Genomic DNA, 25,795 nt, shown 5'->3' with positions numbered 1-25,795 from the left:
GCGTCTAGATTAATACGGTTCATAGTGAAAGTTTAAAATAAATGTTGTCATCGTCCTGGAAACTATCTTACAATTTAGCTTTTAGTCTCCCATACAGAAGGTCTCATTCTCCCATTTTTGTTGAGGAAATCTGCCCTGACATCACACGGCAACCAGACCCACCGTGTATTTTAGCTCTCAGGTACGGACTGATGAAAACGTTTACACCATTTTGTGGATCAAAAACTTCAATTTGAGAGGTTTTGATCCACAAAGACCTCTCAGTGCCACCAGTGTGACTCAGCATATTTACACTATGTTTATACTTTTTTGTTAAAAAATAGTTATCTCATTCTGGTTTGTTCAGTTCTGAATAGAGCCTATCGAACTCTGTGATCTCTACATTCAATCAATCAAGTTAGTCATGTTTTTTTTTTTTTTTTTTGGTCATTTCAGCAACAAGGCACTTCAAAGTGCTTTACATCATACATTAAATTATTGTTAATAAAACTGGACACTTTTCCATTGTGGTAATTTAAGAGCTTTGCTGGTCCATTAATGCATTAGAAAGAAAAATATGATTCAAACCCAAGTGGCATTGATCATGTTAGAGACATTTGACAGGTTTTAGGATGAGTACATGTGCTATATGAAGATTAACAAATAAACAGGTCAAATCTGATTAAACCACAGATCTGATGGTGTCTCAATCTTCACATGATATCAGTTCCCTCTGAGCTGATAATGAAAATAATAAGCCACATGAGAAAACTAACTGCTGTTCACTTCTAAATAATTCACACGAGTAATGTCTTTGGAGTTCAAAAGAGCATTCATTTAAACTCACTCTGGTGTCATTTATATATATATATTATTACAAAGGTTAAAATGAAACATTTAGCATGGGGACACAACTGAATAAGTAAACAGCTGAGGTTATAAAACAACATGGCCTGTCAGGTTATGGAAAACAAAAACAAAGTGGTACGATCAGACCAGATGAAATGTCAAACTGGATAAAACTCATTCGTTAGAAAAATGGTCACTTCCTGTTTGTGAGCGGTGAAAACAATCATGTCATCCATCACTATTGCCAAACATGATCAGCAATCAGAGACTGGAATGAAAAGCAGATCAAATGGAAACAATCAAACTGAAAATACTACAAAAAGGAGAAATTTCTGTTCTTAAGATCTTTGTTGTCTTAAGAAGAGAAATTGATGCTTTTGTCACCTTTTGTTTCAGCCTCTTTGTCCATTGACCAGTTGACGATTGGTCAACTGGTGCATAATCATGACTTATGGATCATGAGAGTCATATTTACACTCAGGCAAATAGGTTTATTACAGTTTTATAGCCGACATACATCAGCTTCTATCTACCACAAATCTGGAACAAACTTCCGGAAAACTGGAAAACAGCCAAAACATTGAGTTTCTTTAAATCAAGGCAGCTCTAACTGATCTGGTTAGAGCTGCCTTTGATTAGCAGTAATTGGATTTTTTTCAATGACTTATTATTTTTATCAGACTCTTAGTCAAACCCTCTTACAATCGTCTGACTCCTTGCTCACCAGGAGACTGTTTCCTCCTGATACATCTCACCCTAAGTGGACCTGGGAAACAGATACTATATAATCTGTTGAATCTAACTGTTGAGTTTGTTCACTTGTCCACCATATGCTCCATGGTTTATCATAATGTAAGGTTCTTTTTAAGAGTTAACTACACAAATAGCAGGCTGGAATAAAAGCTTCCAAACATCAGCAACAGTTTCAATAGATGTCAACAGTCTCCAATATTTGATCAGGTCAATCAATCAATCAATCAATCAAGTTTATTTGTGGAACACATATCAAGGCAGGTCAAAGAGCTTTACACCATAAAGACACACCTACACAAAAAAATACAAAGTTATAGAACACAGTCAACAATGGTCAAAGCCTCTCTAATTTTTGGAGCCAAATATTTGACACTAATGCTGCAGCACTTAATCCTGACCCTCAGTGCATTTCTAATCCATAAACCCCCCTCCATGTTTTCTCTATCTTTCATAGCTGACTGTTAATTCCTATCTCTGCAAACTCTCCGTTAGCACAGATGATGCTTTGTATTCTAAGCATCATCACAGCTACTGCTGGCTGCAGGAGAGCAGAGCGCCACCTGCTGTGGAAGTGTTGCTGCAGTGTCGTCTGACCACAGCAGAGTGGCGTTCTAAATATATCTGCAGATCAGAGCTAAGGGAGGAAGGCTCTGTGCTGCAGAATCTGGGATTAACCATTTCTCTCTAATTCACAGCTGACACACACACACACGCACACACACACACACACACACACAAACATGCTCGTGACTTCTGATTCACACAGACAACCTAAAATGTCTCCCACTGGAGCTGTGAGCCAGGGCCAAACCACATCATCCACTACCGTACTCAGTTGCTGATAGAGGAATGAGTGGCAGTGTCCCATCTTGTCTATAAACATGCTAATTCCTGTACCAGGAGTTAGCATAACATTTGGAGACAATTTATCGGAATAATTGTGATGACATGTGATCATTGGAATAATTGTCAACTAATTTAATAATCAATCGTTAACTGAAATATAGACTGGAAAGAACTCCATTTGCTGAAAGAACAACACACCCAAAGCAGTGATTATGTCAAAGCCTTTACACATTTAACATTTAGAATTAAAAAGAAATCATCTGCAAATTAGTTCTACCCAGAAATCATCAAGTGGTTTCAGCATCAACTGGTTCAAATTCTGTAAAAAAAATCAAATCTCTTATTTAACACTTTTTGCTGGCCTGTCAGTGCATACAAAATATAACCACCCACTCAGACGGAGGCTGTACTGATGCTAAGTCAAGCAGAAAGGAATGAGATTTTCATATGTTGATGTTAGAAGTAAATTTTTTGGCAGCAGATGCTTCCTTTGTGTACACTTTGCTTTAGAGTACACTAAAGGAACGCTGTGTTGATTATTTTCAGGCAATAAATGTTTGTTTAAATAAATGTTTGTTTCCTTTTTTGTAAATAAAAGTTATTGAATGATTTTCATATTGCACCGTACTTCAAATATTGTCTAAAAGAAGCTTAACTTGCTAAATGAGAAATCTGTAGATGAATTGATTAATCATCAAAAATAATCAATAGTACACTCAATTACTAAAACAATTGCTAGTTGACCTGCATTTATTACTTATAATCATGTTCCATACGTTATCTTATTTCTGATCCTCCCTACGTGTTGTTTTCTACTCTGAGCCGTCTCTCTCCAGTCATTAGCCTCTTTCCTGCATTTGATTCCTCTTCAGCTCAGAGTCTAGCTGTAAGGTGGAACTCATCGATTAGATAACAGGAGGAAAAATCAACAATCTTCCCTTTTACCAGATTAGCAGCTTAAGTGCTGAAAGACTCCACCAGCCAGAGTTGGAGTTTAGCTACTGAAACGTTAGCATGAAGACAGCCAGCACGCTAATGACAGCATAGCTGAGCTGGTGGGAGATTTCGAGACGCACTTCATTAAACAGCATAACCAGCGAGACTGCAGAGACGGAGAGACACAAATTAAACGAGCCTCCAGCTTCTGCAGCCCACTCACTTGTTTTATCAAACAAGATTTTTTTCTTTTTCTCCTTCGCTAGCTAGAAGAGCAAACGCCTCCCAATCTCCAGTTATTGATCTTGACACTATCCAATCAATCAGGCTGTCCTTGAAAACACCCACACGCTGCCATACTAGGCAAGCAATTTGAATAATATCTGTTCATACACAAAGCCATCTGGCAAGGAATAAATTCACTTTGGTGCTTGAGATCCATCAAAAAACAAAAATAATTGTAGTTGTTGGCATTTTCAGTTCAGCGTTGCTGTTCAGCATGAACAAAGCAGTTCCTGTTTTAATAGTAATCTGAGATACATGATGATAATCTGCCAGACCAGACCAGACTGACAAATAATTTATTTGATATGTACATATAATAACAAATGTAGGTTTTAGTCGTTTTTTTAAAGAAATAATTGAATCGAATTTCCACCAATTTTGACACTAAAATTGACATCAGTGAGTTTTTAAATGCTTTTTTCTTGATGCGTTATTTTTTTACCCAATTTTCCATCAATGTCAACATCGCATAGAAGGAAATTTATCCACCCTCTTCTAAAGCCCAGCACTGTTTCTGTCTCACACCTAACAGTCATTGCACAGAGAATACGGAGAACTGTAACTCACTGTTTGCTTGCTTAGATGTTGAAATGTCATATATCGGATCTTTGGTTTCTGGGCTTTAACAAGGCCAGATATCTACACACACTGTATAGCGGAAAAATGTTAAATTAAATCAGTATTTTACAGAATTGTTCATCTCAGCTCAACCAGAGTGTGAATGTTACTTGCATTTCTGCTGCAGAAGTGCAAGTAAACTTTAAAAAAACAGAAAAAAGTTAGATTATTTTATCTAGTGGATGATGATGAAAATCATGAACAACTGAGTCCTTCACTAAAAGCATTACAAACTTCCCATTTTAATAGTTTAAACACAAAATATACCTCAATATGCACACACAATGGAAATGATCTTAGCACAACTGCAGAAGCTAGCATCCACAGTCTGTGTTATCGCCACTCTTGAGGGTACAGCCAATCAACACCAAGGAAAAAGAATCATGCTCCTGGATTGGCCGCAAATATCATTCCGTCCATCCCAGCATTTAGTCTGCCCCAGCAAATGTTGTTAGTTCAACCAACATTTAAACTAATTCAGCATTTAGTCTGCTCCAGCATTTAGTCTGCTCCGGCATTTAGTCTGCTCCAACACTTCTATTCAGCAGTGCTAGTATCCCACACACAGACCCACTACTGGATAATAATTTATTTTTATTCAGATGGCCTCAAAAGACTTTCTGTTTTTGTAGTTTGGTGTTGAGGTCATCAAGCTGTCAGTCTGCATAGCCAGTTGCTTTCCACTGACTCCTTTTGACACATCCCAGGATGCAACAGTGCTCAGATGGCCGAGAGAGTCTGTGGTTTTCTCTGGGATCAGAACGCCGGTGGATACTTCTGACTGATGCTGGATGACCAGAAATGAGAATGTACCATCAAAACAGAAAAAAATTATACAAGCTCCATTTTTTTCCACCGACACAGATTTCTGAGGTTTAGTATATGTCAGTAACAATCCAAATACAGAAAAACAGACCTGAATCAAATGAAAAGATGTCTTTTTTTATCACAAAGATAAATGTACTGAATTACAAATGTTTTGCTAACTTAAATACACCAACAGCTTCATAATCTTGGTCAAACATGTTAAAACAACAACTTTCATTTGTTCAGTCAGTGCAATTAGGAGAACAGTCAATGAAACTAACGAAAACGATTGGTTGACGTACAACATAAACTGCAAAAACCTTTCAAATGGTTCAGAAAGTGCAATTGGGAATTCTAAATATAATGTAAAATAAATAATAAAACATGACATCACTCAGAGGACAAAGCATAGAAATAGGCTGAATAGATATGACCTTATGGATCAGACACAATGTCACCGAATTTTTCTCAATATCGTAACTGATACAGGTATTAATATCTAGTATCTGGTGACTGCCATCTAGCTGAAGAATGAAACTTGACTGGCTTATTTGAAATTCTGCAGAAAGAATCCAAATAGTTATAGATTACCAAAAATCAGATTCTGTCTCTGATCCTGCCAGTGAACCGGTGTCATTATCCTGAGAGAAGAAGAACCATGGCTCCATACAAACTATTTTCATTTGTTTTAACACACAAAATTAGGTAAAATGTGTTAAAGGTACTTTGGGGAAGAAGAGCCTTACGTGCGTGAGTCACTCATTTCCTCTGAGATAAAAATTTATGTCTCAGCACAAACAGCACAATGCTGCTTTAGATAAGAGCACCAAGCTAACAGCTGATAGCTCAGATTTAGCTGGTTGCAGCTGATCAACCCTTTAAAGGAACTTCCTTCAGAAACATACCATATTTAAGAGGACAAAGCTGCAGTATGAGCTCTAAGGGAGAGCTCTGAACTGTTAGCAGCTGTTAGCATCATGAGCATGCATTCTGTCTGCACTGATGAGGACAGAAACTGGGCGTGTTGCTGATTAAAATAGAAAACGAATGACCCTGATGTGACATGTTCAGTGATTTTTAAGGTAAAATGACAGCATGTAGACTCCCAAACCTGAGCGTCTCCAAGGCAACAACATAAAGGATGAGTTACAGGATTGCCAAGATTTGTCTTTTCTTATCTCAGCCTCTGACCTCCTGTAGAAATGACTACTTAGCAAAACCCCCACAGACAGCTCGGGAGGATAACCAGTCAACATTGCAGCTGTTTGTCATAAATCTGGCTTTTGTGACACAAGAAAGCCATTGCTAAGGTTTGCTAAGTCATGTTGAAGGGGCTCTGGTCAAATGAGTCCAAAATGATACTTTTCATCCAAAACACTGTATGTACTCGAAAATTGAAACTATATGACCCTGAACACAGCATCCCACCATAAAGCATGGTTGTTGCGACATCATGATGTGGGCAGGCCTTAATTTTTCAGCTGAGACATTGGTCAGAGTTGAAAGGATGGGCAAAAACTGGAAGAACTGAGACAAGCTAATTGACAATCGGCAGCAGGTCTAGAAAATTGATGATCAGAGGTTTATATGTGGTAGAAAACTACCACTGCACATCTCTCTAAAAACATCAGCCTGATCATTGCCTTCCTATGGAATTCTGCTTGACTCTCATGTGCCTTCAATTGAATTTCTCCCATTGAAGTGGATTTCTCCAGTAGAATTTTAACGGGGCCAATCAGAGAACAGAAGAAGTTGTGAAAGATGATGGTGATTTTCTACACTGTTTTATAGAGGGTTATATTTTGGAATTAAACCAAGTAGGGCTGAAACGATTCCTCGAATGATTCGAGTACCTCGATTACTAAAATTCCTCGAGGAAAATTTACCTGCCTCGAAGCTTCGTTAATTTATGTTTTATTAGTTAGCGCACCGTGTTCCGGCCGGGACTTCATTTGCGTTGCGCGGAGCTCTCACTTCCTCCTCTGAGTTGTTGACAAAAGCTAAGTCTCAGCGGCATAAAGTCCAATCTTCAAGATTGGCCCGTGGGGATTTTATTGATTGATGATAATGCCCGACTTTTTATCGTTTTTGGGGAACCAATAAGCATCCTTAAAATGACTGGGGGAATGCCTGGAGTACGGCAGCATTTCTCCTCCGGGGCTGCTGGTTGAAAGCGAACGGCGGGAAGAGCGCTGAGGTGAGCGGATAGACTGAACAGGGCGGGCGGCTGAGTAGCTGATGCTTACCGTGTAAATGTAGCTTTACCGACGAACCGCACAATAAATTTCATATCCCGGTCTGAAGAAACGGGTGGCGGAGCGCATCGTACATGGCTGGTAGATGAGTTTCTGAGTGTGACCAGTGAAGGTGTCGTAAATATCCCGTATTGCTTCCCCCCGTGTTCGTCCCCCGGTCTAACGGTTCGTCAGTCCGCTGGTCTATTTCCTCCCCTCCACCCCATCTTACGTTCGTTCATTCACCCTCTCCTCCCAATCCAGGCGGCATTTCCCGTATTTTCAAACCCAAAGCGTGACAGGTTAGGTGGCAAGGTGAGTTTAATTAATCTATTAAACTCACTGAAGATGAATACATAAACTAAAAGCTGGATTGTAGACATTTTTATAAGCATATTTGTGAGCCTGCCTCTTTGTTATTAAATTCAATATAATTTCAGATTTTTCTATAACTTTTCTTCTGGTTAACTTAGAAAGTGAGCTATTATTGTTACAGGTTAGTTTTCTAAACTACAAAAAAGCAACTGTTAGGGATGCTCAAATATGAAAAATTGGACTGATATTGATATCTGATAGTAACACCGGTATTATGCCAGATTTACCAATATTTCATTTTATATATTTTTTTTATCCGATTACTCGATTAATCGTAAGAATAATCGATAGATTACTCGATTACTAAAATATTCGTTTACAACAGCCCTAAAACCAAGCTACCCAGAGCTTGTTGGCCACACTTACAAATATTGAGTGATTGATGGAGGAATGTTTAAGATATCTTATTGTTGCAGCTCTATTTAATGGCTAAACGTTAGCTAGTGTATAAAACCAGATCCAATTATTTCAAACTTCAGCACAATCAATGACGCCTCCAGCAAGCAATGGGTTCTCAGCAACCCAGGTTCCAGACCTTCTCTATGAAGGAAGGGGTAGAACCAGGAGCTGGTTTGGGTTTTTACCAGGTATTAAAAACATAACTGTGACTCTAAAACATGGTGTTGGCAGAATCCTTACAAGGAAGCTTGTTCTGATTGACGGGAAGATCTGATTAAACATGTGAAAAAAAAAAACACAATTCCTAGGGTGTTTTTTAGTCTCTTTATTTAGACTCTAGGATAAAAATATCCTAGTATTTAATGAGTACTTCTTAAAGTTCAATCAAAATTATTCACCAGATTTGTCGGCACAAACCAAGAATGTGATTTGGGTTTCCATCGCTCGCAAAGTAATCAATCAATAATATTCAACATCTTTTCACATTGATGTACTTTTGTACAATAAAAACTGATTTGACTGATAACATATAAGCACACAGCTGTTATCTTGAAGTTCTATTTATTTTCCACAAATAAATAGTTATGGTGGACAGGATTTGGCCCACAGGGTTCAACTTTAGTAAGATCTGATTAGTTTAGACTAGTAAATGAGGATGGGTGGCATGGACTTAAAGTTTCATCATGATATTTTGTGGTACCACGGTGATAACGAAAAAAGTGACCATAAGAACTATTTACTACATTTTTTAGGTAATTTTATGACTGCATAACAGAAATCATACATGCTGCTCTTTAAACATTCCTATTTGTAACACACTTCTTTGGGGCACCAGTCATACACAGTAACTGCATTTAATCATATTTTAGATGTATTCATATTTAAAGACATTCTCATCGAACAAACAGTGGAGAAAATAGTAAAACTAACAATCCCTACAGTACTGACAGCTTCAGTGGATTTTAAGATCCATAATTATAATTTAACCTTAAATCAAAATGCTTCTTAGAAACGGATCACGGTAAATTATAAACGATACGATAAATGCGCTCTAGTAGTAAATATTCTACTAGGGTACATTCAGTACATTACATGTCAACACATGGGGACAAAACTCTGGTTTCATCTGTCAAGTCAGTAAAGCTGCAGCATATCAAATGGACTTATTTTCTGGAATTAGAGGTAATTACATAATCCTTGCTTAGAGATCGCGCTATTCTGAGGCTTTTAAAGCAGAAAAAAAGAGGTTCGCCTTGTTAAATGAAATCCATCCCGTTCACATGATGAGGACTGCAAGGAGGGGCTTGTAGTGAAAGTGATGGCAGGCGAGCGGGGCAGATTTAACACAAGCTACCTTTAACACCCTGTTCCCCTGCGCGTCGACGGGTTGAACAAAACCAGTCAGATCAACATGCACCATCCAGCAGCCAGCCATGCACCGCTGTGTGCGGATTTTTCAGCGCCACAGGGCTGCGGATCGGAGGCGACATTAACGCATTCTGCGCGAAATTGGACGCGCTGTTTTTTTGTTGTTGTTTTTTTTTACCAAAAAACGAAAGAAAAAGAAAGAAAAAAAAAGCCTGCCCCTGCCTCCTTATTTGATGACCATCCGGAGGACTGGCTGCATGTCAGGCAGCTACGGCGGCTCAAGGGCAAAGCGAAGCCTCGGCTTTCTGTTCATTCTGGTAGTTGTTAGCAGGCTGAGACCATGCAGACCTGGCCCAAAATGTTCCTCACACATACAGAGAGAGAGGGCAGCTAAATCTGAAACACACAGCCCCGCTCTTCAGTCACGGTGACATTCAGGCGGAAACGAGGCTGCCGTGCGCTCCAGGTTAATGGGAAGATTAGGCTTAACCGACATCTTGCAGCAGTGGGTGAGCCGCATGTTGTCCCATGACAAACACTGGGCCGACTCTGTTTCTTACAGCGGGACAGTAATACATATAGCTCTCTTACCCGGGTCGCCATCTTCGCGGGTTGCGGTAGATCTGGGGATGCGGCTCGGCTCAGTGATTCATAGGACGGCGGGGGACGGTGGGGTGAACAGCTCGACGGCAGATCGCTTTATAAGCTGCAGCGCATAGCGCTCTCATTGGTCGGTTGAGGCGGAAGCGTGCCAAAGGGGGCGCGAGGGGCGGGATGAGTCTGGAGATATCACGCTAACCATCTATGAGTGACCGTACAGCAGCACGCGAAGCAGCTGCTGTACCGTACAGCTGCTGTTGGACCACATATCACTGAAAACTAACGGTGGATTCGGCTGCTGGGCTGGTTTTCCTGCTTCAGCACCTCGGACAGAGCCCTGCTGCTCACCGGTCACGTGGGTCTGACGCTAAGTCTGGACAACACCGCTGTCTTTTCAAACCCACTGACTTTAGATATAATCTCGGCACAAAAAGGTAAAAAAAACGTGTATTTGTTTGATTATTTTGTGGTGGGTTTTGTTTTACTATTATTTTATATTCACCACATTGAGGAAAAAATAGAAACACCCTATTCTGTTGACAGACAGGAGTCACGACATTAGAATTGCCAGTTGATAATTCTCTTTAGTTGAACTCAAATTAGTCCGGTTTTATTTTTTTCTCAGGAAGAACACCGGGTCGTTTAGCCTCTAAACTCCCGTCCCTTTCTCTGCACACAGCACCCAATGAGCCACAGACCAATTCTTGCTACTGCAGATTTGTTGTGGTTTTAGTTAACATACACCAAAATCTGCCCCGGTCAGCACATAACTTATTTTAGTTTGTTGTAACGGATCATGAGCAAAAATATTATTTTATGGCATCAAAACAATGATCTCGATTCTAGTTCCTTTATTATTCTGTGTTCCTTAGGTTCTTATTTTAATTAAATCAGCCTTCAGTTTTTTCTGTGATTCCACTTTAATATGTTTATGTCTAGTTATTTTTTGTTACTCTAGTTTCTTAGTTATTCTTTAATGTTAGATTTATTTTTCTAGTTTCCCTGTTGTGTACTCTCTCTCGCCCCCTGTGCCATTTTCCCTCGCTCCCCCCTCACACCTGCAACCTATTAGTCAATCAGCCCAGTCTGTTGTTCCAGCATTCACACTGCCAGTATTTAATTACCTCTCTCTCAGTCCTCCTCGCTGGTTCTTCCTTGTGGTCAGTCCCATAATCTGTGGCTGGAGCAGAGAGACGTTTTTCAAAGTTGAAACTTACAAAAACATATCTGAGGTCCACCATGTCTCAGGAACGCCAACAGTAGCTGAGCAGATTTCATGTGATGACATCATTAATGACTTTACATCAAGGAACGTTCTCCTATTGGCCAAATGTTGATTCTTTTAAAACCATCCCTGATTTTATGCAATGGAATATTTAGTTGAATTTGTTTCATAAGTCCTTATTTTTTCTTAAGTCAAAAAATGTTTTTAAGATGTCCTCTTGTTTGAAAATATGTGTACTTTAATGCATTGCCCTGGATTTTTCTGTTGTATGTACAATTGTCCTGCTAAGTTTTTGATTCATTTGTTTGTTTTGTTTTGTTTCTTCTCTGTTAGTATGTAGTGCAAACACATAATGTATACGCTATGGTACCTTTTTTATGGTGATAACATAAGTTTGTTAGTAGCAACAATAATAAAAAAGTTTATGTAATATTGTACATGACATGAGACCATGAATGGCTAAAATCTTCTTCAAACATCTCCTGTTGCCCCCTTGAGGCCAAAGTTTGAAAATGTCTGTTTAAATAAAATAAGGGGAAAAAAAGAAAACAACTCTGTATCCTAGAAATAAACAAAAACACAGTGCTTGGAAAGATTTTTATATAAAGTCATTGTAACAGTTGATCAAATAATTCTTATTTCTCACATACATATTCATACATCCACATTACATATTGCAGCATTAGCACTCTAGTAACACTAGTAGCCTTGACTTTTGTTCAACAAAGATTCTTCTTTACACATGAGCCACAAATGAAAAGGGAGTAAAATTGAACCAATTTCATCATATCAGAAGCTTCCACAATAGTTTTTGTCTTGTACATGACGCAAGATAAAATATGGCACATTGCAATGAGTTGATCCTCGATGAAAATTTGGGCGGAAATTGCCAAGTCACACTTTTCTATCACAAAAACGATCCTTCTGGTGTTATCACCTTAAGCTTGTCAGGTTACTGTCCCCTAGCAGATGGGAGCAGCTTGGTGCAAAAATGTGGATAAATGTTCACGAATCGTTTTGTTTTTAGAGAAAACACATCAACACTTGTCTGACAAACATCATCATCTGACATTCACATAGTTGTTCTATTTTTAATATACCGTTATGGTCCATTTATCACCGAAGTCAAAGCTTAATCTGGAAATGATGTCACCCTGAATTTAACTATATATTCCAGCTGATAGATACAAAATGAGTGGAAATTGAGAATTGTTCTACTATGTGAACAGGCTAACTTATACAAGTCCACATTACATCTTATGGATGAAAACACTGTAACTTGTTCAATATGAGTATCATGATTTGTGATTGATTTCATGACATACAAACCATCAGAAGTGCAAATAAATATATTCTATTAGAATTGTCACTATATTTTGAACGTGTGGCAGCCATTGGTAACCTGTTAACATTGATTTTCCCAACATATAACATATTAGTTATGACTTCTGAGTGCAAACTGACTGCCCCATATAGCTGGGTGCTTATTTTTTCTCAGTGACAGGCCCTGTGGAGACTTCAGATTTCAACATGAACTAGTTAGCTTCTAGCAAAAAAAAAATCTTTCTAGAATGATTGTTCAGTCACAGGTTGGCAGCTGGAGTTTGGCACAAAAAGTTCATCAAGCTTTGGGTTTCTCAAACTGAAGATATATCTATGAGATTTCATGAGTTTGTAGTAAACAGACATGTAGACTAGCTAAGCTACAGTCATGCTAGCATTTAGCATTTAATTCAAATGCCTGACAAATTGAATTCAAAGGCATTTGAATTAAATGGCCTTTGGTTTATGAACCAAATGCCTGTCTGCCAACAAACAGAGTATGTTCAACAGTTTGTTGAACATACTCTGTGTGTTGGTACCGAATGTTAGAGCCTTAAGGTGTGAACTACTGGAAAAACTTAGCTCCCTTTGAGGAGGTTCATACTTTAGCAAACCTGCTAGCACAATTTTACATTTAAATTCTGTCACACAACATTAAATGTAAAGCAGTTAGACAGTGCAAATTCATGTGCCAAGATTCACCAACATTACATTCCAAGAACAATATTAAGATATTGACTTTTTGCCAAAGACCAATTTGGTATAACTAAAGTCTTCCAGCACAGTTTTACCTTGTTGCCTGTAAAATAGGCCTACATTAGGTCAATTAGAAATAAATTTCCTGGCAGCAATGAAAAGTTAGCTTACGGGTTAACTGAAGGTGATAAGATATAGCTATTGTAAAATCACTGCAGGAGAACAGAAAGCTTGTACTGGTTAACCCTTAAGATTTTAGCTACTTTTCTAAGAATCGAAATCAAATAACAGCACATTCATTATCGCTCTTTGAAATGTTGGACCTGCCGAAATCACAGAAATCTAGAAAAACAAGGTATTTGTTTTCACCTTGACTTCTGTGGATTCATTGGACGGTCTTGGGAAAATTAGCATCTCTACCGTTTGGACACAACTTTTACCCTCCATTACCCTGCAGCAACAGATGTATTACCTACAGGAGTTTGTACTGCTAAAGAGAAAACAATATGTGGAAAGTCAGGTTGGAAATGCCTTTAAAAGAGATGCTACTGGTCTGATTAAGCCATCAGAAACTTCCAGGTAGAGTGACACATAAATAAGCTCTTTTGGCCTAATTTCATCCTTTGTCTGCATATTTGACTTGTGAGGTCTGATGTAGTAATATGGCTACATGATTTTCATCATTTTAGCTGCTGCAGCCCAGCCAAGTACCATATACATAAACTGCAACTAGAGTTTGACAAATATCTGCAACATGGACACATCTCATCTGGAATTTGCAGATTATTCATAGTCATTTATCATGTTTAAAAAGCCATTTCCTTCTGTTTTCAAAAGCCACCTACAAACGCAATTCTGATTTTGTTCAGTACTCTGAAACATCAAATAGCCTATTATCATTCTTCAGAAATCATAAAATCCACATAGATGCGTTGAATGCTGTAGTCATGTGATTCCAAAGTTGGCATACATTTAACAAAGGTAATCGTACAATTTCATTGTGTAACAAAATCACAAGCTTCCATGTTTTTGCAACCCACCAAAGTCCTTCTTCTCTGCTCTACATCTCTGATACAGAATGTATGAAAAACTTTTTTTCTTTACAGTCTCTCTTGTTCAGGACTCAGAAACTCTGAGTTGGCTCATTTTTCTTCTTTTGTGTTTTTTTATTTATTTATTTATTTTTTAGTTTTATATGAAATAATGAGTCTTCATAATGATATGGCACAAGATCTCTGACCTTTATGAGAAGGCAGAGATTTTTAACAACTGAAGACAGTTTATTCGCTACAGTTTGACTTTATGACATAAAATGATCAAGGTAAAGCCTCTGGGATGATAATGTCAAACCGTCATCCTCTGTGGCTCTACTCTTGTTGCTTTACCTTGATGAGTAGCAATCGAAAGTACCTTTCATTTGTCTCACAAATTAGGTGAAAATTCTGTAGCAAGTTAGAAGTTTATGAACTAAAGGCCTGTCCACACAAACCAGATATATTTTCAGCTCAGAAAAAAAAAAAAAAAAAAAAAAAACCTTTCCAAAGGTGAGTTTTAAAAACCATCAACTTTAGAATGTTTGTGGTGCATCCATATGATTTGATAACACTGAAAATATTAAAAATGACATATCATCCCGTTTTGTGCCTGTCCACACTGAGTTAGAATTGTTTTGGAAGAATATTTTGAATCTTTTCTTGATGGAAAAGCTTCAGAGAGGCTTTCAGTCTGAAGCATCAGAGCTGATATTTTCACTGAAACCGTAACATTCTTGTTGAAATCCAGCCACTCCAGTGATCAGAGTTTCTCACACCGGCACTTTTTGAAGCCAGGGCTCAGAGTGAAACCTTTCTGAAGCAACCTCCACAGAGGTGTGGAGTATTCCACAGGTGTGAAAGCACACATGTGCAGAACACGCGACTGTAGGGTTTAATCAGATAATAACATCAACAGTGGCGGATAGCATTTTGTACTGTGCATGCTACTTTACCTGTTCACTTTAACACAACTTAGGAATTTGTGTGTTACTTGATTCATCAGAGACGGGTTACTGTTTTCTAAATGAGCTGGAAGCTAGTGAGTTGGAAGCTAAGGTTCAACATGTTAAAATCCCCTTCGCTATCTTGCGCCCTGGCATGACAACTACATCGGATTTAAGGTGCCTGGGTTAAATGTGGACCTTTTCCCCAATCAAATGCTGACACTGTCCAGGCAGTGGTCTTGTGGTCCAGCCTTAGGACCCACCGCTCGCAATCCCCTCATTCCTTAATGCCTAAACGTAACCCTAACCCTATCCCTGACCCTAAAACATGTTTTGCATTGACCAGGCCCTAAGTAAAATTACTTTTTATTTCAAACACATTTCTGTAAATGGCATGAATGAACTAGAAAGGGTTTTGGAATGTGGGGTCTTAGAGTGGTGTTGAGGCCCAGTTCAAGTCCAGCTTTTTGTCATAGATGCCTACTGAGCATTCTGATGTCATGAACATCACTTTGAAGTAATACTGATTACAAAATGAGTTGACAAATTGGTGCCCATGTAAGGGCATTTCAGTTCTGAGATGCCATTTGCGTAGACAGAAAGGTAGCCATGAACAAGGCGTTACGAGGGTTTATAAGAGGATCCTCTGCTTTTGAATTTCGATATCATTATTGTCATCATTATCACCACCCGCTGGGACAAAATAGGCATTACAGCATTATGATATGGAATCCTATTGCACCGTGGCAATGCAGATGCAGACTTTTTCCAAACTGAAGGACAAAAAAAAAAATTGCTTCAAAAAATATCTGGAGAGGTGTAGACGAGGCCTATCTATTCTACAGTGAACTTCAGTTACTGGAAGTCATGTGGGCTCGTTTTCGACCCTGGTGCTGTGTCACCACATAATAGAAGTTTAAAATGAAGGGCTACTGCCTGCTCTTTCATGAATAAATTCTAAGCCAAGTCACTCAGTCTCCCCCATGAGAGAGATGTCATCTTGATGCCACAACATGGTGTCTTACTTCCAGTAGTTCAGCATGACCACCCCTCAGTCTCTTTTGTGTTGTTGAGGTGCGGCGTGTCCAACACAAAGCAGCATGCTAGGGAACCTACAGAAGCACACATGCATGTCAGACAGCTTGGTCAGAACATAAAGCCAACCAGGTCGCCTGACCTAAAAATGTATCTAGTCTCTGGTTTGGACTAGATTGACTGGTCCGGAGCAAGGTAGGTGAAGGGAAAGAAGTTTTGTCCGTGTTGCTGTTGAAAGCACTGAGCAGTGGAGACGGAGGATGGTACCGGCAGCCCGGGTCTCTAGAACCAAACAGTGAAGTCATAGAACTGCCTTGGAAGAGGAAATACATCTATGTACTCTCTGATATGACTAGGTTTTCTTCAGATGTTTCAGTATTTATGCTTAAGGACGTCCCTCATGACACAGGAAGTCACCAAGAATACAATATTCCTTCCTTCTTTCTTTCCATTCTTCCTTCCCTGCTTCTTTCCTTTTTTCCTTCCCTACTTATGTTTTCAGTATTCAGCACCGACATGCAGCAATTAAAACAACTAAATCTGTTCCCCATGTAAATATGTGCCCTGAAGGGTTGAGTATTGCACTTTGTCATGTTTTCGTAAATGTAAACATTTTAAGGGCGGGTAGGTTTGCTTAATGATCAATGATCTGTGCAAGAAGGACTAAGATTTCACTTAACCTTCTATATAAGTAGTCGGTTCGCGGAGTTTTCCTGAATAAAATGTGAATGCTCCTTTAAAATACAGTACTTTAGATATATTGTTGATGGAATATTTAATTACAGCGAAGATTTCACCGGGGAGAAATATTACTGCTTGACTTCCCCTCTCCCACATCATGGTGTCAGCTAAGGAGCTTGAGCAAGACCATGAGAGTAAGCCTGAGAGGAGGAGGCCAGTTGTCGGCTGTGTGTTTGGGTTTCATGGAGTGATTTAGTGCCAATTAGTGTAAAACACAACATATTTGTCAAAAGTCAAGCCACTGACTCAAAATGTATACTATTGATTGGTGCTGTATGTGAATGTGGGTCCATGTCTGGCGTCTCTGAACCAGTTTGGAAGATTTCAGATGATATCCCCTGAAAAAGTTCCAGGTCAGACTGATTTGTTGCCTAAGGCTAAAGACTGATATCAAAAATATCTCTGAAATACTTCCTGTTAGTATCTCCAAAAGAACTTTGCTTTCTAGATAAGAGATATTATACAGTGTCTTGCAAAAGTATTCCAGTCCTTTGAACTTTTCAACATTTTGTCACATAACAATGTATCAATTTTTCAAAAACATATCAGAGTGACACATCACAGTTAATATGATAAGAATGCTTTGATGCACTAATTGGAGGAATCTTATATTTTAAGTGCCATGTATGCAATTTTTGGATGTCAGAAATCGTTTTGTTCTCTGGTCCCACAGTGGATGGACATTTTTGTTGGCCTAGATGCTCTATCACAAAAGGACTGGTGGAAACATTGTGATGAAAGATGAGGAAAGAGTCTAAGAACATGGGTCTGTTGTAGCCAACAGTCTCATTGCAATTTTCAAAAATAGTATCTCAATTACTTACTGTACTTACTGCACTGTCCAACTCTAGAAACAATCATGTCTTCTTGCTGTAAGCCATGTATGTCCCAATAAAAATAAATTATTTCATTGTGTACAATAAAATAATTTATTAAAACAAGCCACAGTTTTTTGATGCAGCATGACAAAATGTGTAAAACTCCAAGAGGTCTGAATACTTTTGCAAGGGACTATAAGAGACATTTTTCCCCATTTGAATGATGTTCAGTGTTTACCTGTAGTTAGAAAAAATGTCTTGGGATTTCTTTTTTCTAGCCAAGTCACTTTAGTTATTCAGGCTAAGAGGTCATACTTTGATCAGGTCCAGTGGACTAATTGGTGTGAAGGTGTAGGAACCACCTCAGGGTCTCACACTGTATTGACTCTGACGTGGTAAATCTGTCCCACAGGCCATCTGTTTGTGTATAAGTGATTCATTAGCTGGCTCTGGTTATTTCATTTCTATTTATGAACTGAAATGTTTTTTCCTTGGGGCTACAAACAAGAAATTTGGTAAATGGTGGACCGAAAGAGATGCCAGACGACTGTATCTCTCTAAGTTAAGACAACTCTGTTTCCCATTTGCCTTCCCTGACTGTAACCTCTCTATCCTTCCACCTTTCCTAACTCACCTTCCAGATCCTTTCTATCGGTCAAGGCCTATGAGAAGCTTAGTTTTCTCTTCCTCTTTCTTGCTCTCATTCTTCAGGTCGGCAAACACCTGGGTGAAGAAGTGTGGGTCGGTGTTGATCTGAAGCATCTTGCCACTCATCCGGTTGATGATCTCCAGGCAGCGATCCCAGAAGGCTTCCTTCTCTGCTTCAACCAGGAAGGGCTTCAGCGGATAAGAGATCTCATTGCCCATGTAGGAGTAGGAAAGGTAGAGGCAGGTGAGAAGCGAGGCCTGGAGCTCCCGCTCAGAGGCCACCTCGGACGAGACCACGTCGCGGCACAGCATGTAGAGGAAGACCACGTTGGCTGGAGTGATGAAGCCCTGATCCTGCCAGCCCTGCAGGAGCAGGGAGCGGTCCACGCTGCGCAGCCACAGCACTGGGTCTGTGGGGGACAAGCGCTTCAGTCTGTAACAACGGCGGCAGAGGAACTCTCCGAGGCTACGCATCAGTTCACTGGTGGAAGCCTGGGGTTCAGAAAAGATAATACAGGTCAATGGAAAGAAACAGAAGGTGCAAGGCGAAACAGCTGTCAGTTTGATTGACTGATCGATTAATTAAAGGTGACACATCATGCTTCCTTGAACATGACATGTCACCTAGTTTGTGTAGCACACTCTATGGGCTACACGTAACATATTCATAAGATTTTCACAAGATTTTTAGCACAAAATCTTTCTAAGATAATGAGATTCGGTTTGGTCAGTTCTGCCTATATTGAGAAGGAGATGTTTCAGGGGCTCTTATCACTTTAAATCCAAACAAACAGCTGCTGCTCCCCAAACCCCAACTCAGCATTTACACTTGCATAAGAAAATGGCTGAATGAATGAAAGTACAAAAATGTGCAAAATGGAAATTTTGCATAATAAATCCCCTTTAAAAACAGGGGATTTATTATGCAAAATAAATCCCCTGTTTTAGCTCAGGTCTTGAGCTTTAGACTTAAAGATGGATCAAAGGTCTAGAGGGAGATTGTTCCAGAGTTGGGGTGCTGCCTCTGAAAAGACCCAGTCATCCCAGTGCTTCGGCCTCATCCTTTGGGACATCTAATAAAAGCTGATTTGATTACCTTAGGGGTCTCCCACATACAGGAGGACTTAAAAGGTCAAATAAGTAAGGTTAGTCAAGGCCAGTAAGAGCTTTAAAAACAAACGGTAACATTTTAATATCAATTCTGTAATGAACAGGAAGTCGTTATAAACAGGCTCAGGTGTTTGTTAAATGATGGACAGTTGCATTCGGGCCAAGTTGAAGTCGTCTTGGAGAATAACTTCAACTTGTTGTTCCTGCTGAGTTCAGGCAAAAAGATTAAAAACGTGACATTTGCCTTACCTGAACAATGATCCGTTTTGGCGTTCCAGCGGCAGTGGAAGGCAGGATTCCAGGTCCTGTGAGGGAATTCTTTTTGGCGACTACAGCAGCTACGTTTGCAACGGTCTTGGAGGTGGGCAGGTGGGAGGAGGTAGTGGTGGTGGCAGCCGAGGGGTCCTGACCAGATGAGTATGACGTGAGGTTAGCGCAGGACTGAGACTTTTTTAGCTTTAGGCTGTTGGAGGCTGAGTTGGTCGTGGTGGCTGCGTGGCCGTCCGGGGAGCTCCCTTTTCCGCCGTCCCCAACTTCTGACTGCAGCTTCTTGGAACCCTTCCTCTTTGCTGATACAGCAACGATCCGTTTCCATGGCAAAGCACTAATAATGGAGGGGCGTTTGAGGGACTTAGCCGCTGCCGCAGCCTCCTTGGCATTCTTGCTGTTCTGAACAGCTGTGTAGTGGCCCACTGTGGCCGGGCCGTCCTCAAAGAGAGCAGCTTTGCGGTAGCTCGGCGAGAGCGACAACACCGTTCCCATGATGTCTGATCAGACTCCTTAGACGGACCGGACTCAACGGGGGGAAGCTCTTTGACTGGTGAGGACAAAGAGCTCTGAAGGGGCCAGAGTGACTTATTGCGGAGGAGTTACAACCTGTAAACGGAAAACAGGACGGCAAAGTTACTAATGAAGACATTTTACAACAAATAGAAGTCTGTCATTATTATAGCCGCAATGGTGGATTCCATAAATCAAACAAAATGTGAAGAAATGACGGAGATTTTCTGGAACAAGACCCATAGCATCAGTGAAGTATGTCGGCTGCTTTTGATGAGCTCCTGTTGTCAAACGTTCATGTATCCTGGAGTAACAAGGTGAGTTACTTTTTGAGACTTCACCGTCTTGTCAATGTGTTGGAAAGAGGGCTGGCCAACATATGATGACTTTCCCAATGGATGTAAAACGAATGCACACAGGCTGTGTTTTGACAGTAGGTCCTACATGTTCTTGCTACATGCATTGTGTTTTTCTCTGTCCTTCTCCTGCCACAACCCCAAAAAGGCCAATGGCCCATGTCTTTCTACATGTCTTTCTACTTTTATCTCAGTAGAACTCTTCAATAAAGAAATGCTATGAAAGTTTTCCATAACATTGTAAAGCACATATAAGAGAAGTCTTTATGGAGGCAATAATGCTAAGTTGTCTGGGTCTTGTGTTCTGAGGGAACCTGTGACGTCTGTTGGGTCGTGATTGAAAACACCTGTCAGCCGTCTCCAAACAGGTGGACGACCCATAAAAACAGTGTTTGTTATCTTTAGAAGTTTTTTTTTTAATTATTTATCATGCAATGTTTATAGAAATGTTGTTATATAAGGCATTGCTGCAGCTGGTAGACTTTATAACCATCACGGATCCAAACTCAAACTCAGTGTGCTCACATCCCTGCAGTGACATGCAGTCTTTTTAATTTCCTATAAATATTTTTCTTGTTGCCTTCTATCCACAATTAAAAACATCTGGCATAGTGGCACCTATTTCACTGGCATCTTTTTTTTTCCTGAGTATGCTATTTGCTATTTTTAACTACAGTGCAGTATTACAGTATTTCCTTTACTGTGTAGTTTCTCCTTTTCCTGGATATGTTCCAGTGTCAGTGGTACATCCAGGCTGTGTCTCTGTATCAGAAGCGCTCTCTGGTGCAGACTTGCCATAAATGCATCGAATGGGATCCAGAATACACGCCTGAGACGGTGAGGAAGAAGCTCCAACATGGCTTCCATCAAGGCTGCACCAGAGCCATGTAATTTTATCTCAGATCTACCACTTAACTCTCTGGAAAATATCTAGAATGTAACTTCTCTAATTTTACCACTTCAATCTCGGAGAACTTCTGACATTTTTGTCACAAATGACAAAAAAATACTTTAGAATTTTTCTAAACTTCCAAGACATTTCTGATCTTTTTTAAATTATTATTTCTGACTTTTTAATATCAGAAAACATCTTAGTTTTCATGTCACAAAGTTGTTGCCTTTAGAGTAAATTTGGAAAAATTAGAAATTTTGTTTTGCAGATTTATGACTTTATAACATTAAAGAAATTGCAAGTTGTTTTTTTTTCTCATAAATATGTGAAATTAATCTCTAGATTTCAGAGTTTTTTAGCTGAAATATAATCCTCTGTGGCCAATTTTCCTTTCTTTTCATCTAGATTTGGCTCTCATACTCTGTTGTAGAGGTCAGTGTAAAGCTTCTCAATATTGAGGTAGACTACAATCATATTTATTAAATGTTCCAGTAACATAGTAAAAGATATTAATCAAGTGATCATAGAGGCCCAGGATTTATACTTAGGCTAAGTGACTGTAGATGCTTTGCATTTTTTTTTGTGGTATTTTTCTTCCACTGGCACCGAAAACATGAATAATCAAAGCCTCAACCGTGAAGCACCTCCAATCTTTACATATTTCCTGGAAGATGTTAGGGAACCTTTTACAAGAACTTTTCAGGGAATCTTATTGTCTTGCGCTCCTTGCTAAAACAGTGATGCCAAGGTTGAACTTGTTTTATTTTGACTTTATGTGATATTTGTTGGTCAGTCATGCATCAGCACAGTTTAAAACCGCCTTTTGGTGCAGTTACAGCCACAAAACTTATAATGTTTTTACCCTCTTTTCTTTACACAACAGCTTGAGCTCATTCTGACTGGATGCAGAAAATTTGCAAACAACAACATTAACATCTTCTCCTGGATTTTCATTTCTGTTTTGCTCTGGATTTCGACTGGTTTTGATGAAAACCATTCTGTTGTGTCTATGGTTGTTGTTCTGCTCGACCACCACAAAAAGTCAAAATGGGAGGTAAGAAGGCCATGAAGCAAGGTTTTTAGGTTTTCACAAGTCAAAGAAAATTATGCGTGTATTTGTGTGTTCAGCCTCATTTACTCGGACACCCCAAAACACAATATCATGATGAACGAGGAACACAGCACACCGGTCAGAAATAAAGTTGAAGAAAGATTGAAGCATAGATTCTTAAACAAAATTCAAAGTTTTGATTACATTTTTCTGGCTGACCCACCCATCCATCATCTGAAAATAGAAGGAGGATGGCACACAACGCTCCAGCTGGGCTAGCAGAGCATTAACCAGATATGGACTCAAGACATCTGAGGTAACTTGGGAGGAGATGCAGAGAGTCATATCATCACTTTCCTGTAAAAACAGCATAAGTTATTTATTTATTTATTTATTTATTTATTTATTTATTTATTTAGCCAAAAACATCAACAAAAAACAACGCTTTTTTGGCAAAAAATGACTTAGGCCATTATTTTAGGAAAGTGTTGATATCTAGATCAGGAGAATCTGTCAACTACTTTTCACCCATCAAACAAGTAGCTGAATACCTGAAGCCATCTGTTAGTGTAGCGCTAAACAGCTATCATCAAAAGGGAAACAAAGTATCTCCATTTGAAATAGGTAAGTTTTTCTCTTGCATATTAACATTGTGCACCACTGTGCTTCTTTGTTTCGGTCCTTGTTGCTATGCAGCATTGTCTCCTGTCTTCTAAGACCAAATTTTCCAATGAGAGACAAATCAGTTATCTTACATATCATAGTTGCTACTGTAATTATGATGCCAACAGGTCATTTAACAAACCAATGACGGAATACAAACGTGTGCCACACTTTTAAGATTTCTAAGAATTTCTGAAAAGGTTTGAAGACCATGTAGAACTTTTCTTCCAGCATCGTGTTCCTGTCACATTAAATGCCAATAAAATACATCAGAGTTTATGGTTTGTGACAAAATGTGGACAAATTTGAAGACGTATAAATACTTTTGCATATAAAAGTAACTGCAGAAAATTATTTGTAGCTATTTATTAAGAACAGTTAATATCTGTATTCAACATTAACATTGTGGTGCACCATTTGACTTTTAAACCACATACTGTAAAATAAACGTGTTGTGCAATCAGTGCAGGCCTGTAGGTGTTGTGGTGACAAATGGTGAAAGTGCACCATTTCGCGGCACAAGGTCACGTTAAGCATGCCCGCCCTGCAGGTTGGAGGCATATTGCTCTTTTCGTTGTCATGGCACAGGCAGCTGGTGATCATCGGCGTTATATAAGGAGCGAGAAAAGGCCACATGCAGAGACAGTAAAAAGAAATGTGCGCAGGCATCCATCTTAGCTTCAAAATGGAAGCCTTGAATCCACCCCCACCAGCAGACATCAGCAGCCGCTGCGCCTGCCCGCCTCAACCCATCCGAGAAAAACAGATAATGAACAGAAACATGCTGATTTATCTTCAGGGTTTTGTTTGAATGAATCAAACAGAATGATTGCAGAGGGGTTACGCTGAAGCAAAATGTACATTTTATTAGCGTTTTTGTTGGACTGCCTTTCATTTAAAAAGAAAAAAAGGAAAAGAAAAGAAACATGCCTCTGTCCTTTCTGTGTTTTCCTACCTTCTAATTAATCCTCTCTCCTGTGGGATCCATGTGTTCCTTCTCGACGGATCGGCGCTTTCAGATTGAAAGAAGAAAAAAAAAAATCTGCACACCATCGGCATCCACCAGCAGCGGCTCAAAACGGCTTCCGTCCCGGATGGTAGCCTACATAAACAGAGCCTGACGCGCGTCTCTCTCTCCCCCCAGCCGGTGGTCTCTCTGGTCGCCCGCCTTTGCCTCGCTCACTGGGGGCCCCTCCTTCGTCGATGGGAACACGGGCCCAGGATAGATGCGAAAAAGCGCTTCAGAGCGCGAGAGAAGGTGTCTTCCATTAAGAAGAGATTACTTTGGTCGGTCGAGGCTGTTGCTCACAGCTCGGACGGACCTTCAGACAGAACGGAGAGACAACAGGTTCTGATCCCTAAACTGACACAAAAGCTGAAAACGGGGAAGAAGAGGAGAGAGAGTGTGTGTGTGTGTGTGTGGGGGGGGGGGGGGATAGATGAAATCCAAAAATAGATGGCAGATATTCTCTCTGTAAAGCTGCCAGAGAGAGAGAGAGAGAGAATCGTTGCTTGGATGCGGGCATCTGCAGTTATTCGGGTTGGATGTGGGAGGAGAAGCGGCGGCCTCCGATTGGCTGCTGCCGGGATGCAGCTGCTGTTGATGCTGCTGCTGGTGTTCAGTGTTCACCCGCGCCGCTGCAGCCATTGGCCCGCCGCTGGCCGCCGGGGCCTATTGGGAGCTTCGCTGTCCGCGGTACTGAAACTGCGGCGGCTGCTGCTACGCCGAGGCGGGTGGGGGAGGCTGGAGGCGGGGGGCGGGAGGGGGGCAGCTGCTGACAGGTTTTTATGAATCAGACCCACGGAACACCGTGTGGGTGTCGAAACCCAACAGGATATCTATACAGCCTCATCCGGGGAATTGTATCGACTTACTCCCTCATTTCACCGTAAAAAAACAGACATTACACTGGGTTTATATATATATATATATATATATATATATATATATATATATATATATATATATATATACATATATACATTTTTTTTTTCAGCTGAATTAGGACTATTTTGTTGAATCCAAAATTGATGTCCATTTTTCTCAATCAGGTCAGGTTTTTAGTCTAATTTGATTTAAAGAAATCTGATCTTCTGATTAAATCGATGACATTTTTGTGACTTTATCAGTTCATTTCTGTTAATATTTCTCATCCATAGAAAGGTTTTAGGAGAAAAAAATTGATTTCTAACATGGTGTATAAATTAAATGTTACAAACTTGGATTTCTATAAATTGAATAATAAACACTGATAAGTACATGTGAATTAAACATTACCTCCTTTCTGTCCTGATGGAATCTCTCCTCCTGCTCATCACTCACTGATCCAGATTCTCAGGAAACCAACCCAGATGTGAGAACAAGTCATGCATTTTGATGCTCATGTTGCTCCATAGTTCAGAAAGTTGACTTGATTTAACAAAACCAGT

General features: G+C 39.8%; 2 protein-coding genes across 2 annotated transcripts in view; both read right to left on the bottom strand.

Annotated features, from left to right (window-relative positions):
- The window catches only part of LOC106931820 (vesicle-fusing ATPase), a 31,401-nt gene extending 21,285 nt beyond the window's left edge, over positions 1–10,116 (bottom strand). Inside the window, exon 1 of the mRNA XM_088008056.1 lies at positions 10,041–10,116. Within this exon, the coding sequence (XP_087864182.1) occupies positions 10,041–10,052 (12 nt within the window). The 5' untranslated portion in view covers positions 10,053–10,116. The remainder of the gene's footprint in view (positions 1–10,040) is intronic.
- An 8,397-nt stretch (positions 10,117–18,513) lies between these two features.
- On the bottom strand, positions 18,514–21,600 carry LOC106931821 (cyclin-dependent kinase 5 activator 1-like). Its single transcript, XM_015010172.2, has 2 exons — positions 19,873–21,600; positions 18,514–19,005 (listed from the first exon to the last, which is right to left on the bottom strand). Exons 1-2 carry the CDS (start codon positions 20,383–20,385, stop codon positions 18,514–18,516), a joined length of 1,005 nt encoding a protein of 334 aa, XP_014865658.1. The 5' UTR covers positions 20,386–21,600.
- Positions 21,601–25,795: the final 4,195 nt, after the last annotated feature.

Source organism: Poecilia mexicana, unplaced genomic scaffold (assembly GCF_051168715.1).
Source record: "Poecilia mexicana isolate PSO_F unplaced genomic scaffold, ASM5116871v1 scaffold_8, whole genome shotgun sequence".
NCBI classification, from domain to species: domain Eukaryota; kingdom Metazoa; phylum Chordata; class Actinopteri; order Cyprinodontiformes; family Poeciliidae; genus Poecilia; species Poecilia mexicana.
The sequence above is the reverse complement of the archived record's forward strand: the minus strand, read 5'-3'. Positions and strand labels throughout refer to the sequence as shown.